This window comes from Harpia harpyja, chromosome 4 (assembly GCF_026419915.1).
Source record: "Harpia harpyja isolate bHarHar1 chromosome 4, bHarHar1 primary haplotype, whole genome shotgun sequence".
Classification (NCBI taxonomy): Eukaryota; Metazoa; Chordata; class Aves; order Accipitriformes; family Accipitridae; genus Harpia; species Harpia harpyja.
Genome location: NC_068943.1, coordinates 67,038,607 through 67,053,236, shown reverse-complemented (window position 1 = coordinate 67,053,236; position 14,630 = coordinate 67,038,607). Strand labels below are relative to the sequence as shown.

At 35.4% G+C, this 14,630-nt stretch overlaps 1 protein-coding gene across 3 annotated transcripts in view; it reads right to left on the bottom strand.

Annotated features, from left to right (window-relative positions):
* Window positions 1-1,031: 1,031 nt before the first annotated feature.
* Window positions 1,032-14,630, bottom strand: part of VTA1 (vesicle trafficking 1) — a 41,930-nt gene continuing 28,331 nt past the window's right edge. For 2 of the 3 annotated variants that reach the window (XM_052784536.1, XM_052784538.1), the window contains exons 6-8: window positions 11,311-11,487; window positions 9,388-9,468; window positions 1,032-2,183 (exon numbers count right to left, since the gene is read on the bottom strand). In XM_052784536.1, the coding sequence (XP_052640496.1) occupies window positions 2,038-2,183; window positions 9,388-9,468; window positions 11,311-11,487 (404 nt within the window). In that variant the 3' untranslated portion in view covers window positions 1,032-2,037. The remainder of the gene's footprint in view (window positions 2,184-9,387; window positions 9,469-11,310; window positions 11,488-14,630) is intronic. The other variant, XM_052784537.1, reaches the window with a different exon arrangement.

Sequence of the window (14,630 nt, the reverse complement as noted above, 5' to 3'; positions counted from 1 at the left end):
TGCAAGCTTCTTAGTTATGTACTTCCATTTTGTGTCATTCAATCACCAAAAAATTAAGAATATCAATTTTAATTGAAAAGCCTCAAATTAATGCAGTAGTATATCATAGCTTGCTTATTTTTCCATATAATACAAAAGCCTCAAAGTTCTTTTAATCATTTTATAAATAGAAACAGGAACACTGCCTTTCCTCCTTCAAGTGCTGGGGACTGAAGCTGGTATTAGTAATAAGTGGTATAATCCACAAATGAAAGCAACGTCTGATTTTTTTATAGCAATGCAATATATGTATTTCTAAATGGATCAATGTTCTGCATCCTTTCAACTGAAAAGCAGCTTTTCCAATCACAGTGTAACACCACAGTAATATACATGGAATAATTTACAATAATTCAGTTTGATAATGAAGTGAGGGATCTATCTTGCATGAAGTACTGTACACAACACGGGCTTATTGCCCAGTTCTGTAGAGCATTACTGTCAAAAAAGTTTCAGACTGATTTATTCCAAATTTCCCAAAACAATTAAAATCTAATCCAAATCACTGTCCAGATTAGCATGCTATCCCGTATCAGAAAGAAACATAAACAATACCAGATGTTTTATCTATTAAATTTTGGTCAACTAAAATGCTTAAGCATACATTTACAAGTTTCATACTATCCTTTTCAAACCTGCTGTCAAAGATTCTACACTCTTAAAAGGATACCAACAGCTAAACTTTAACGCATGCTTATGTACGATTTTCTTTTCCTCATCTTTTTACTTTGAATATCAGACTTATTTTAGTTACTGCAAAACAGTGCAGCTGTAAAGAATACATGGATTTGATCCGGCAGCTTGGAAAGAAAGACAGATCAGATAGTATGTCATTAAAATTATTACATAAATCAGACATTCTTTATGGTGTACTCAATTATTACATCACGCCAGTTAAAAGACTACTTATTCTTTCTTTTAAACAGCATGAATGGATTTTTAACAATCAAGAGCTCTATAATTGCAAGGGAAGACCTCATAAAGACTCAAAATTCAGTTTCCAAGATATTTTAATTAAATCCCAAGTCCAAAAAGTCTCCACAACAAAGCAGACAGGAAGAATATTAGCTGGAAATACGAAGCTCTATGACACTAATACCAGAGATGAACCTATACTGCTTTAATAGGTAAAGAACAGGCCTTTTTTTCAGCCTCTTAAAAAGACAGAACAGCTACAAAGTAAATTGCCCTAAAAGTTCATGTTGTTTAGAATCTCTGCCTCCAGTTTTAGGATCATCTCTGATAAATATTAGTACTTTCTCTCAGTTACCCAAACATATACAAAATTGTAAGTGTTCACACAAAAGGAGCAAGAACCAATGATCAAGAACACATGTAGCCGTTCATACAGTTGTGGGGGATTGGGTTGGAACACCATCAAAATGACTTTCTCTGAAGTGTCAAGAGATGTTTTTTCCAGCATGTTTTAAAATGAAATACAAATGTCCTCAAGTCTCCCCCAACTTTGACTTATGTCTCAGATAATACCCAAATAATTTATGTATAGAAAAAAGTCCTTCCCACTGTGGATCTGTCAGCCTTCTCACATGCTCTTATTTCAGGAGGAAAGTGCTAATCTTAGTTACCATTTTAAAGCTACGATACTTATTAAATAACTGTTTGAAATAATAAAATCAGAGTAAGAATTTTAACAGAACATTCTTATGCTCAAGTTTTTTACAGATTCAGCATTTTCCCATTCCAATAATCTAAATACTGCAAGACGAATTCTAACTCTTGAGCAGTGTTCACAGTACTTTCTTCAGTATTTTGCTTACATCAAGCCACTGCATTCGTATGTTTCTAGCTCCACTGTTTGTAAAATGAAAACAGAGATTCCTACTGTACCATTAATTGCTAATCTGACACTGAAACAGGGATTTCATTGTCATGGGTGATGGGATTGAGAACTTCTGTGTAACTCCACTCCCCTAACAGGTACAGTAATAAGCTGTTAGTTCTTTAGGCAAAAAGACGTGAATCTATTGGATAAAGGCTTCATTCTCTGCCCGTAATCAGTAACTTGAGGGCCTTCTGTAGATTCTGCACAGCAGTGCTCACATCTTCATATTGCAAAGCACTGCCAGCATATTTGCAATATTTTTGAGCTCTGGCAAAGTCCTCTGGAGTCAAACGGACTTCCCCTGAAAAAACATAAGTATTACAAAGTTACTGTAAAGGAAATCTGAGGCTTCCTTTCACATGATTTCTGTGTTTTACTTATATTTGCAGTATTATTATGAAAACCAGGGTAATATTTGTGGTAATATTACAAAGACCAAGCTACGGTGTTTCTTCTGTTCACTATTCTTTCCATTCACATAATGCTTAACATCTTTGCTGCTGGCATTTGAAAAACATAAGAGGACCTTTCTAAACACTGGTATTTGTATGACACAGTGCCTTTCAAAAGTAAGTCAACATCTTTGAGAAAGAGCTGCTCTTCATCTAAGGCAGGAAAGGAGAGCTTTTTAATGACAGTAAGTTAACTGTAATCATATTACAACCTGCAAGAAACAAGGACAGTGGTTTTTGTGTTTACAGTATAGTTACTTTGCTCTCTTCTTCAGGAATAATACATAGATAGAAACTTCCTTCTTCACTGGAATAACTTTTCAGAATGTAGAAACATTTCCCACTGGCCTGTTTTTGCACATTTTATATTTCTGTTTTATCCAAGTAATGTTTATGTTTCCAATTTTATGTAAAATGACAGAAAACAAGATTGAACCCATTAAATGTGCCCATTTTTGTAATACTGGAGAACACTAGCAAAAAAATATTCTCATACTATAGTGTAAAACAATTAACTTCTATTTATTTATTAACCAGAATATTTTCTTGACATAAATTAAAACATTGGGAATTCTGTAATGCTCAAACACATGCACTCAGTCTTCTACAAAGCATAGTAGGGACTTATGCCCTAACTGGCAGATTTGATATGTGAATAGCATCACTGATGGGTGCATAAAGTAAAGCACAGTTATGTCACTGTCCCTCCTACCACCCACAAAATCACCGGGAGTTTTAAGGCTAATCCCGTGCCATTCTAATAACCTATGGATAAATTATAACACCTTTACTCATGTTCTTTCAGAACAACTTAACTTGTAAAAGACTGATTTTTACGGACATGGATAAAAAACTATATGCAATACTAAAGAACTATGTATTTATTTCACAGCATTTTATAAGCAAGGAACAGATTTCACAGATTAAGAAAAATACATTTTAAAATGCACTATAGATATTATACAAAAATTGGTTAAACAGATTTAGCTAAGTACAGCTTCTTAATTTTAAGCAAGGACATGAATATACTTAAATCCATTTTTTATGGTACAATTTCAGTTAGCTGGATCCCCTTCTTTCAAAACAAAACTGTTAGCAATACTGTGAGAATGTTTACTAAAGAATCTCAGTGCTTATCAGAAAATGTCTATTATATTTGCTTTTCCTTTCCCCAATCTTATTATTTAAAAACAGCTTTTGAACAAATAAAACGGAAAACCTGGAAATATTAAAAACTAGACTGGTCTGCTGGTTTTCAAAACAACCCTACACCAATAAAAAGCAGAAGTGCTCTTAAGATTAATTTTATCAATTTTTAAAATATACTCTAGAAGTCTACTTATTTTCCCTTCAATAAATAAATATAGCCACAAAATAACTGTTGAATATTGAGGCACATGACAACTTGGTGGACTTATTATCATTGCAATGTATATTAGTTTACTGCTGAATAAGTGAAGCCACATTAAATCTCTTAAAATACATACACATGTGAGCAAATACGGGTGAGGGAGTCCATAAACACAGGCACACACTTAGGTTATTTTGTAACCTGAATAAAGTCACAGGCTAAAAGCAGCTGGGGTCAATCTGCGACCACATTACTGAACATCTTTAAGAAATTAAAAAGACCAAGTTCCCCTCAAAGTGGCTTTATGCTATGATGCCAAAAGAAACTACAAAATCATTCTTTAAAAACTGGCCAAGGCATCAGTCCAGTATTCAACTAATTTATTGGAAGGAAGCCTAAATTCACCAGTCTAATCTTATTTTTACAGTATGAGCTCTATTAATGTTTCACTGGCATAAAGCCTTATTTATTATGAAATCTACTTCAGATGCTATTATGACATAACTTGAGGGAAAGAAGTTAACCATTTTAAATTTATAAACCAAAGTTTACACAGTAAGGGTGTTGATCTTTTGATGTGCTCAGTGGCCTCAGCTCCTATTGAAGTCAGCACCTCACAATGGGCAAGCAGAACAGAAATAAACCAGCTCTGTATTCTTGAGTTTTCAAAATAATGTGAAACTTAACTATAATGTCTGTACTTACATCAAAGGTATAATCACAAAAGTTAGTAACTGACTTCAATTTAAATATTCTAAGGGTTAGGCAGCTTTGGAGAAAAGGAGAGCAGCTTTGCAGAAAAGGACCTGTGGGTCCTGGTGGACACCAATTTGTCCACAAGCCAACAACCTGCCCTTGCAGCAAAGAGGGCTAATGGGATCCAGGGCTGCATTAGGACAAGTGTTGCCAGCAGGTGGAGGGATGTGATCCTTCCCCTTCATTCAGCACTAGTGAGGCCACACCTGGAGTGCTGTGGCCAGTTCTGAATTTCTCAGCACCATAGAGAGACTGACATCCTGGAGAGAGTCCAGCGAAGGGCCACAAAGATGATTAAGGGATTGGAACACCTCTCATATGAGGAGAGGCTGAGAGACCTGGGACTGTTCAGCCTGGAGAAGAGAAGGCTCAGGGGGATCTTATCAAATGTATATAAATACCTGAAGGGAGGGTGCATAGAGGATGGAGCCAGGCTCTTTTCAGTGGTGCCCAGTGACAGGACCAGAGGTGGTAGGCACAAACTGAAACACAGGAGGTTCCCTCTGAACACGAGAAAACACTTTACTGTGAGGGTGACTGAGCACTGGCACAGGTTGCCCAGAAATGTTGTGGAGTCTCCATCCTTGGAGAGATTCAAAAGCTGTCTTTTGAATTAACAATGACATTTTTTCTCAAACTTCTTCCTTCAGTGCTGCAAATTAAACCATGGGGAGAGTGCAGGGGTAGGGGGAGACACAAAGGACATAGTCCTGAGCAACCTGTTTTACAGGACCCTTGCTTGAGCAGAGGGGTTGGATGAGATGACCTCCAGCGGTCCCTTCCAATCTCAACCATCCTGTGATTCTGAGCTCTAAAAAACCCAACAACATTGAGATGGGAAAAGTATACTGTATGTATCCTGAAACAGACCTGCTTCTGTGTTAATCTGAAATTATTAGCACAATAGTTATATTTATTACTGAAACCTGAGAGACATATGGGATCTGTAACAAAGCAGCATGATTCTTTCAGTTTACGAGGAACACAAAGTGAAAACTGAAAGGCAATTTGACTAGAGATGCTGAAGATCATGCTGGGAAAAAAAGCAGTTTTAGAATGAAAATAATTTATATTTTACATGATGTATCCACTTCTCCCTTGTAGCCCTTTCTAGCCATCGGATGTTTTTCCTTTTTATGAAGTTGCCCAAATACAAGGCAGCTGATTTAAGAACATTTTAATAATGCAACTTGGTGTATAAAAACAGTGATGGCAAAGGTAACTGAAATGATTTTTGAAACAAGATGCTCTTTTTTCCCATTAAAGCACTTAAGATATTAAAAATATAAATCCTCAAAGATTTCTTCTTAAGATCATGAAAACATGTAAAATATCAAACTATTATTTCTACTTTGTGTGTAGAAAATCAAACATTATTATACACACAACTAGAATGGACAAATTGTTTCTCTATACTATGCCACCTGTGGAAGGGAGCATATGGTAACGTAATAAGACTTTATAAAAACTGTGTAGCACAACCATGAATGCGTTTAGTGTTAGCAAAATCTAGGGGTAATAAATCTTTTAAGCAAACTACACCAGAGAAGTGCACTCACACATACAAGGTTGCTGTGTAGTTGCTCTACATTCTGTTGTCAGAGGCATTAACCAATGCTTAATTGCATATGCTTTGATACTTACAAAAGTCAATGTTAAACTCTGAAACCTGTTCCCACAGGACAGGAAAATTATTGAAGGATTCATGCTGACTAAAATCGAAGGAATACTGTTACTTTAACTTAATATTCTTTTGATAAAATATTCCACCCTTCTCCACCAAAAGTTTTTCTCCCATCATAGCATTAATCAAATTGCTTCTGCCATGTTATGAGAAGGAAGGAAAATATATAATTTATTTTAAAAATATACATTTGATCTTACTACCAGAAAGAGTCTTGCAGGAATATGTGGAATATCCTGTTTGGCTATGCCTATACTAATACATTCAGCAGTGCCAGGGAATGCGTCGCAGCACTCAAACTTCACTGTCTACACTGTCAAACTGCTGGAACAGACTCCAGTATGGTTTTGGCCCATGCAAACTAGCACTTTCCCAAACAATTCCTGGGCATGACTTGTGGTCAGAACAGGCTAGAGACCATTCAGGATTGGCAGCCTTCACAAACTACCTTGTTTAGAAGGTTTAAAAGTTTAATAGTATGGATGTAAGTGGTTCTCTGCCAGCTCTTCTCTGTCAAATATTTACAGGCATGTTTAATTTATTAGTATAGGCACAGACATCATGTCTAAATCATGGAGCAAGTGTACTTTGCACTGTGCTAGCTCTATGGATCTACTGGAGGGCAACACTGATCCCTTCTTCCCGTCCAAAGGAAACTTCAATTCCATAGCAATGGTGCATACCAAGGTCTAACCTCAGTACACAGCCAGGATCTAGCCTGAATATATATGTATTGCAAATCAGGAACTGGGGAGGGCTCCTGGGTCCTACAGTTTACTATGTCCGTTGTGAGATACAAGCATTTCTAAATCTACTTACAGGTCAGGGGACAAGGCTACTGTGGAACAGAGTACTGTTGGCATAAAAAGGACTCCTCAGCAGCATGAGGAGAAGAATGATATCCGCCATTATTCTTACACGTACAGCTGAAGGGAGGATGTTTTGGGTAATGACCAGGCATGAGTGACAGGATGATGACAGTCAAGGACAAACACTTTCCATTGCTCTCAAGCTTCTTAATTCTATTCATACAAACAAAACTCTTACTGTATGTCTGCTGACTGACATATCCCTTATGCCCTCTCAAACTCATGCATAATTGACAGTGTATTTTCTAAGCTTTCAGAACCAAGGATCTGTATGAGCTGTATCACCTCTACGGGTGCACTTTTGCAAAACTCCCTCATAAGAATGTAACACTTTAAGCTGTTACAAGACCCAAACGTGTAGTGACGCAACAGATGTGCAGAGGAGGAACGCAGGCATGCAAATACTCAGGTTGTATCAAGTGAGAGATTCATCACTGTGCTTAGCAAGGGTCTTAATCTCTTAATTACACAACAGTAGTTATTATGAATTCTCACAAACACAGGGTATCTTAATTCACTCAATTCCTTTTTATTTATATTTATGTACTTATTAAATCAGGTTATCACAGGTAAGTGGCTAGAGGGAGCAATGCACTGATACTATCCAGATACCAAATAATGGAACTTCTAATACTTAATGAAGAATTAAAGTTTAAATCAAAATTATGACATTTTTGACAACTAGAATTAAACATTCAAACCAAGACACAATGATGACTAAAATTTTCAGAGTAGTTATCCAAAAACCTGTTAGAATGACTGTCTAGAGGATCATGATAAGCTGGTTAAATATGAAAGCTTTGCTGCCAAACAACCCAAAATTTATTTTCCAACTAGCAGTTACTACAGTAAAGCTTAAGTAAAGCCTTCAGCTGTTTTGGTTAAGGAGCTACTGAAACCCCCACAACAGCCCCCCAAACTCAAAAACTATCACCCACTTTAAAGGGTTCAGCTACAAGTCTGAGATATTGTTTTCAGTAAAATGAGTTCACTGTCACGTGAGACATTACAGTAATATGCCAGACAAACAATAGGATGTGCCTTTTGTTCTTCAAGAGAATACTAAAGGTTAATGTGTCTCTATCAAAGGTAAATTTTGTTATTTTTACCTTTTTAAGACATCTTCTACAAAAATGGCTCCTAATATTAAGATGGACACATCCTTGAGCATTCTTATGACAGCAGATGAAAATCAAGCTAAACACTGAATTCTGATTATAGCATTCAAAAATGCTTTTTCAGTAAAGCTGGTATTTTAACATAGACACCCTCTTTAACAACATAATAAACTAAAATATCTAACTAAATATCTGTAAGTTACAATATACAAGAATATATACCTATCTAAACTCTGTAGTCTTAATAGGCAACATTTGACTGTATCTAGTACTGGAACTTCACACATCAATTACGTATACTATCAGCTTTCCCTGGTGAGGATAAACTGTAGGGTAGAATGTGAAGAGATTTCATACCAGGACTTCTAGACATCCTCCTCACTCAACATCCACATTACACTGCCAACAAAAATCTGATTATTACAAAGGGATGCAAATTATCTTTTTATTACCTCTATTACAGACAGAAAAATTCCTAGAAAACAGTTAATAATTTGTCCAAACGCACATCAGTGTTCAAACTAGAATCTAGGATGATTCCAGCTTTATTGTCAGTCACTACTCTTTCACAGGCCACGGTTTCCCTAGGGTTAGTATTTATGTGTGCACTTCAAAGCATGATATATGCAAGCAGACATAAAATCCATGTAATATAGGTTATCAGTGATTTTAACATCAAAGACAGACGTCATTTTAAAAGATAAAAGCCTTGATTAAATGGTACATCAAAATGACATCATTAGCAATACCTTATAAATTATTTCATTTAATACAGGTACTACTTATAATCAACAAACACACATAATTATGCTGCAACAAAAAACACCACTGGAATGTCATGATTATTTAATGAAGTGAATAAATAACTTATGTACTGACCCTGTAGAAGAAATTTTAAGTAAAGGGAATGTGTATTGATTAACAAAAATATCATTTAGCAAAGGCCATCAGGAATATAGGCTTTGCTAAGTATATCAGAACCTCACCTGAGAAGCAACAACATAAATATTAAAAAAGCCTAACGCAATGCTAGTTCACTGGTTCGAAAGTCAGATAGACAAACACTAAACATACACTGTAGCAAAGCTTTCAGAAACTATTAAAAACTCTTTAGCAACACAATGCTTAGATGATGTCCATTATTTTTACAATTTCTGAATTAATAGCATTCAGATAACGATGTCATTAATTCTCAAACTTCTTCCTTCAGTGCAGGGTTAGACACGAAGGACACAGCATGTCCATGTACAGACAATACAAACACCACCACCTTACCTGCAGACTGAGCACTGTAAAGGGAAGGATCGACTAGAGGAATATTCTGAGGAGCAGGCTGAATGGTGTTACTTGTCACTCCTGCAAATCAATGCAAAAATTGGACTTCGGTTATTTTTATCTATAGACTTTAAAAGTAAGCAGACGAAATAAGAAAACAGAACAGGTAAACCTAATGACTCCATGATTTTTAAATTAAGCAGCTGATAGCTTCCCAATTCTGAAAGTTTGTAACAAATAATTTTAAAACCCTCACTTCAGACTATGGATGTTTTATTAAGTAATACAGAAGAAATTACAGACTGTCATTCATTTTATCAGTACAGTATTTCACAGAAATTTAATTTCAAGTATTAAAAAAAATAAGAAAATACTAGTCCAAAAGACACTGGTTACCCTAGAGTACCGAGGAAAACCTGCTAAAAAAGAGCAGGAGTAAAATTTTATATTTGAAGTTTAAATTCTGCCTTTTAATATCAGACAGAGTCTCCATTACTGTATTTTTAAAGCCCCATGCCTGCCATCTCACACTTGCAAACTATCTCCTTCCCAATTCCTTCAAAAACAATCAGTGAGAATAAAAAAAGCTACCTAGATTTAAAAGGGAAATGGTGATACTAGAAGAAAGAGCACTTTACGCTGTGAAGTATTCTTCTGTCTGCGTTCACATTTTAGACACTCTCATTTGCCTTGATCCAAAACTGTACTTTTGCAGTATATCCAGAACATACCAGACTAACAAAGTTATTTCTACAACATCTGCTATGTAGGAAGATGGTATAATCACTTTTCTAAATTATCTGTTATTTCATGGAATGACTGATGGGGTTAAAACTGTGTAATGCAAAGAATTCCATGTATTCCAACAAGGTACACTTTCCATAATTTTCAGATCTGGTAAAAACGAAGAGCTAACATTTACCGAGGCTGAATGTAAAAAACCAACACTCTCCCCCTCCCAGACCCAAAACCCCCCACCTATCTGAAGGACTTCCCTTTGATAAATCTGAAAAAATGAGCATCCTGAACTTTTCATAGGGTGAAGCATTTTTAAAATGAGAAAGTAGAAGAAAAGGAGAGGCTGTGGGACAAAAATATCTCATATGTTCTGTAATATAAAAATGTATCTGAACAATCAAATGATCACCAGGATTGAAATCAAGAGCTTTTAATTTGTTAGTCTTATTAAACATCATTATAAAAAGGTAACATGAGGTGAAAAAGTTGCATTCACAAATCATTTAACACAACTTTTTTTTTTTTTTTTAATACCACAACTGGGAAGAACTTTGGATTTTTGAGAACTTGGGTTTGGTCCAAAAATGACACAGAATAAGAAGGATGCAGGAGCCAGTATGTTTAGCAGTAGGGACAAAATTTCCATTAATAATATTGTTTGAGGTCAATCACACTAAAGTACTTGCATGGGAAAAGGAGCATAAACCAAATAGAAGAAAAGTACGAACGGTACATCAGGCATGATTGTTGTAGTGTTTTTCTAACAGTTTCAACATTATATTTGATATGTTCCCACATAAAGAACAGCAGTCTATCTGCACAGGGAAAGCTAAATATGAAATGAAGTAATACAATTTCATCTATCAAGTGGAAGATTCAAATAGTGCTTTACAGTATAGATGTTGCAACGCATGATTCTAGAGAAGAAAAAAACCATTCTGTCTGCAGGAACACTCACCCTTTCAGTCCATATATCTCTTCTGGCAAAGTGCTCCAAAATATGAATTATGTATTTTAAAAGCCATAAAAACATAAAAAAATATTTTTGATGGCATTTTTATGATGGTAATTTAGGAAGTTTCTTCTGCCATAGAACACCTGTATTATTTTAGTTTATGTAATGGAAAGAGGGCTAGAATTCATCTGTCAATAAAGCCATGAATTTTTTGGGTGTTTCAGACATACCTGTGTTATGAGGAACTTCAGCTGGAGTGTTGGCTGGTGCATGGGCACCTGGTGGTATATGTATGCTAGTGTAATTACTAGTTGGTATGTTGTTAGCTTCATACGTAGATGATGATGTTGGTTGAGTCGTTCCACTATGGAGAGAAGATGACCCTGCTTCTTCCCTTTCAACATCTGCTAGGATGAGACAGAATAGGAATTACTGCAACTCTTCTGTACAAACACTTGAAAACTTAGGCTTTCTTTTAAAACCTCCTTTCAAATTTTAGTTAGTAGAAAAGTTGCACCACAGTGTGACATAAAACATTTATCAACCCTAACCACCTACAGCTGATCTGACAAAGTAAAAAAGCAACAAAAGCAACTCACATACTTTCAAAGACCTCTTCTGTAAGAATAATGAGGTTCAATATATCCCATAGCATGTACAAAGAACATATATATATTATTTTTCAATCTAGTCTTGTTCTTAAGGTTCTGGTCTAGTTTATTCAATGTTGCATTGAAGGCTAATGGTCCCATTTTATTATGCTAATGACCCAGTTAATTTAGAATATGGTTGATTTCTGCTCCTTAATTTGAATTCAGTTCAATTTAAAAAAGCTAATTTTCTTTTACAGTGTGTGTTCATCTGTATCAATAATGTCAGGTGGACTGAGCAGAGTTTGGGGAATGGCTTTGTTAACACCCAGCTCTTGAAAGGGAGCAAAGCGAATATGGGAGCACAAAACTTGTATATGTCTAGAGCTGGCAAAAGAGATGTTCTTTATGAAATCCACACTGATCTTCAACTATACAAGATTGCGTTATGCAAACACCTCTACTGCTTAATAATTAAACAGTCTACTATTACAAATATTACTATCACAAATACCAGAATTTTTTTCCCATGTAAGGCTCTCTTCCAGAAAAATTCAGGTACCTTTACTAAAAATGACTAGACACCTTCTAATTCACAATACTATTTACCACAAAAAAAGACTATAATGTGGAGTAAAATCAGCAGTATTGTCATTAGGACATTTTTACAGGACTTCAATAAATACACAGTTAAAGAATATATTTTTGGTTTATATTGCAAAGTTGTAGTAGTTTAGTTTCATTCAGAATATCCAAGTACTAATAAACAAATTCGCAAATCCCCCAAATCCACAGTCTAATACCAAGAAACTTTATTTAAAAGTATTAGAAGCAAAGTTCTGCCAGGTATGTCAAGCACTGCTTGCAAAATTTAATATAAAAACACAGAACATGGTAAAATTTTTGTATGTTACTCTTGTAAAAATTACTTTCACTTGCTGCAACCAGTAATTCAGGCTGTGGTTTTATGAGGCTATTCCTGACATACGCAAACAAACATCTGGCAGATTTCTGGAAGGCAAAGGATATCTTAAGGTGCCAGATTTTTCCTTTGCTGTATTTTTTGCTAGTAACTCATACTGCAATATCATATGGCTAACATGCATGGAAGAAAAATTAAATGTGTTAAAACTGGCAAAAAAAAGTGAGATTCAAAAGTAAACACCGGATGTGCTGCCTTTCAAATAATGACGTAATGATAGGAATAAGCCATTGGTTGACTGCTATACTTTTCAGTGGTTTTGGTGGTCACTAAAAAAATTGTTTTAAAACAGTTTCAGAAAATAAAATTTAGTTTAACAAAATCCCAGAGACTTACTATACATAAGATTAATGAAATAGTTATGCACAACACTTATGCTGTCTGAAGGTAAGGCTGCCCAAGTTTACTTGTAACACTGTTATTGATTATTTATAGTTTGGTCCAATTGTAGCCATAAAGTTGGATTTTCTATGTTGGGTGCCTGCCTGAAGCTAGTATTTTGGGAAAGCTGACGTAAAAAATTAAGCCACTTTTGAGACTGAGAAAACATACTTTCATTATGCTTTGTATCTCAACTAAGAGAAATTACCTGTAAGTTCCTGCCCAGACTTAAACCATTAATGCATTTATTCCTTTATTCTGCCCCTGCAGCTTCCTGTTGCCCTTATCTGGCTCTTCAGTCCCATTCTGATTTCTCTCTCTCTGCACCAGGACTTCATATCCCGTATCTGCAACCCCTTGCCCCATACTTGTGTCTGTCTCACACTACCTCCCAATCTTCTCTCCAACACATTCCCAGTTTCAGCTTCAGACTTCCTCACTGCATAGTTCATGGTCTCTAGTCACTCCTTTAAAAGTGCAATGCTGTAGGCAACACTGGCCATGGAAGATACGAACTCAAATGGTTCTGGCAATGTTATAAACAAACAAACAAAAAAACCCAACCCAACCAAAAAAAAAAAGTGTTAGAAGTGCTGACCACCCTTAATAACAGCGCCTGTAAGAGGCAAACTCACAAAACGGCGATATACTTTTTAATCAGGTATATATAGCAAAAGATCTAGCTAAACTGTTTGATTTGCTCATTATGCAATTGGCAAATATTAAACTGTATTAAACATAAAAGTAGCTTTGTTTAAATTAACTCTTCTTAGGTGTTTAAAGTGCCCAAAATGTCATCAACACATTGCAACTATTCTTTCTGCAAAGTAAATATTTAAAATATTCTTTATCAAAGATTAAAGTATTAGAACCATTTTGAGATATGCACTTGCAATATTTGTGAATAGTTTTAACAGTAGTGCTAAATAAAAGGTTTTCAGGCTGCTCGAAAAGAATATTTAAGTCAACAAACTGTTTTTAAGTTCTGTGGTTAGAACATCCATAACATTATTGAAAAATCTTTTCCAGGGAATGGGAATGAACACTTGAAAATTAGAGAATTAATTTCTCATAAAGCAGTAATGCCCTAGAATCTAAAGTTCCTTGCAATTTGCTTAAGGATGCTGAAATACTAGGCTGTGAAACAGTGACACTATTGTTTCACATTCAGTTTCAGCTCCAGCTGAGTTTCTTGTCTTGGAACCTCATCAGCCTTTGTGCTTGGATCCCAACATAATGAATCCATGTGCTCTTTAGATTTTCCTCAGAGCTACAGTATACCCAGACTATCTGTTTGTTTGTTTGTTTAAATTATTATTTATTTATTGAAGGCAAGACTTTGTGGAATAAGGCTGATATCCCTGGCCCCTTAACCAACTGTCCAAAGATACTTTCATATAAACAGAGGATTCTCAAGGCTTAATGGCATTCCCTTGTCTAGTGTACGGAAGCACCAATTATGAGTTAACTTCAGCAGCCCAAAGCATTGAATTTAAAACTAGCAAAATTTTTATTTTTAAGGAGTCCAGAGAGTTAAAAAGGTAATCCATTAATTTTAATTTAAAAACATTTTCTTTTTCTCATTCTGCTGCACTGT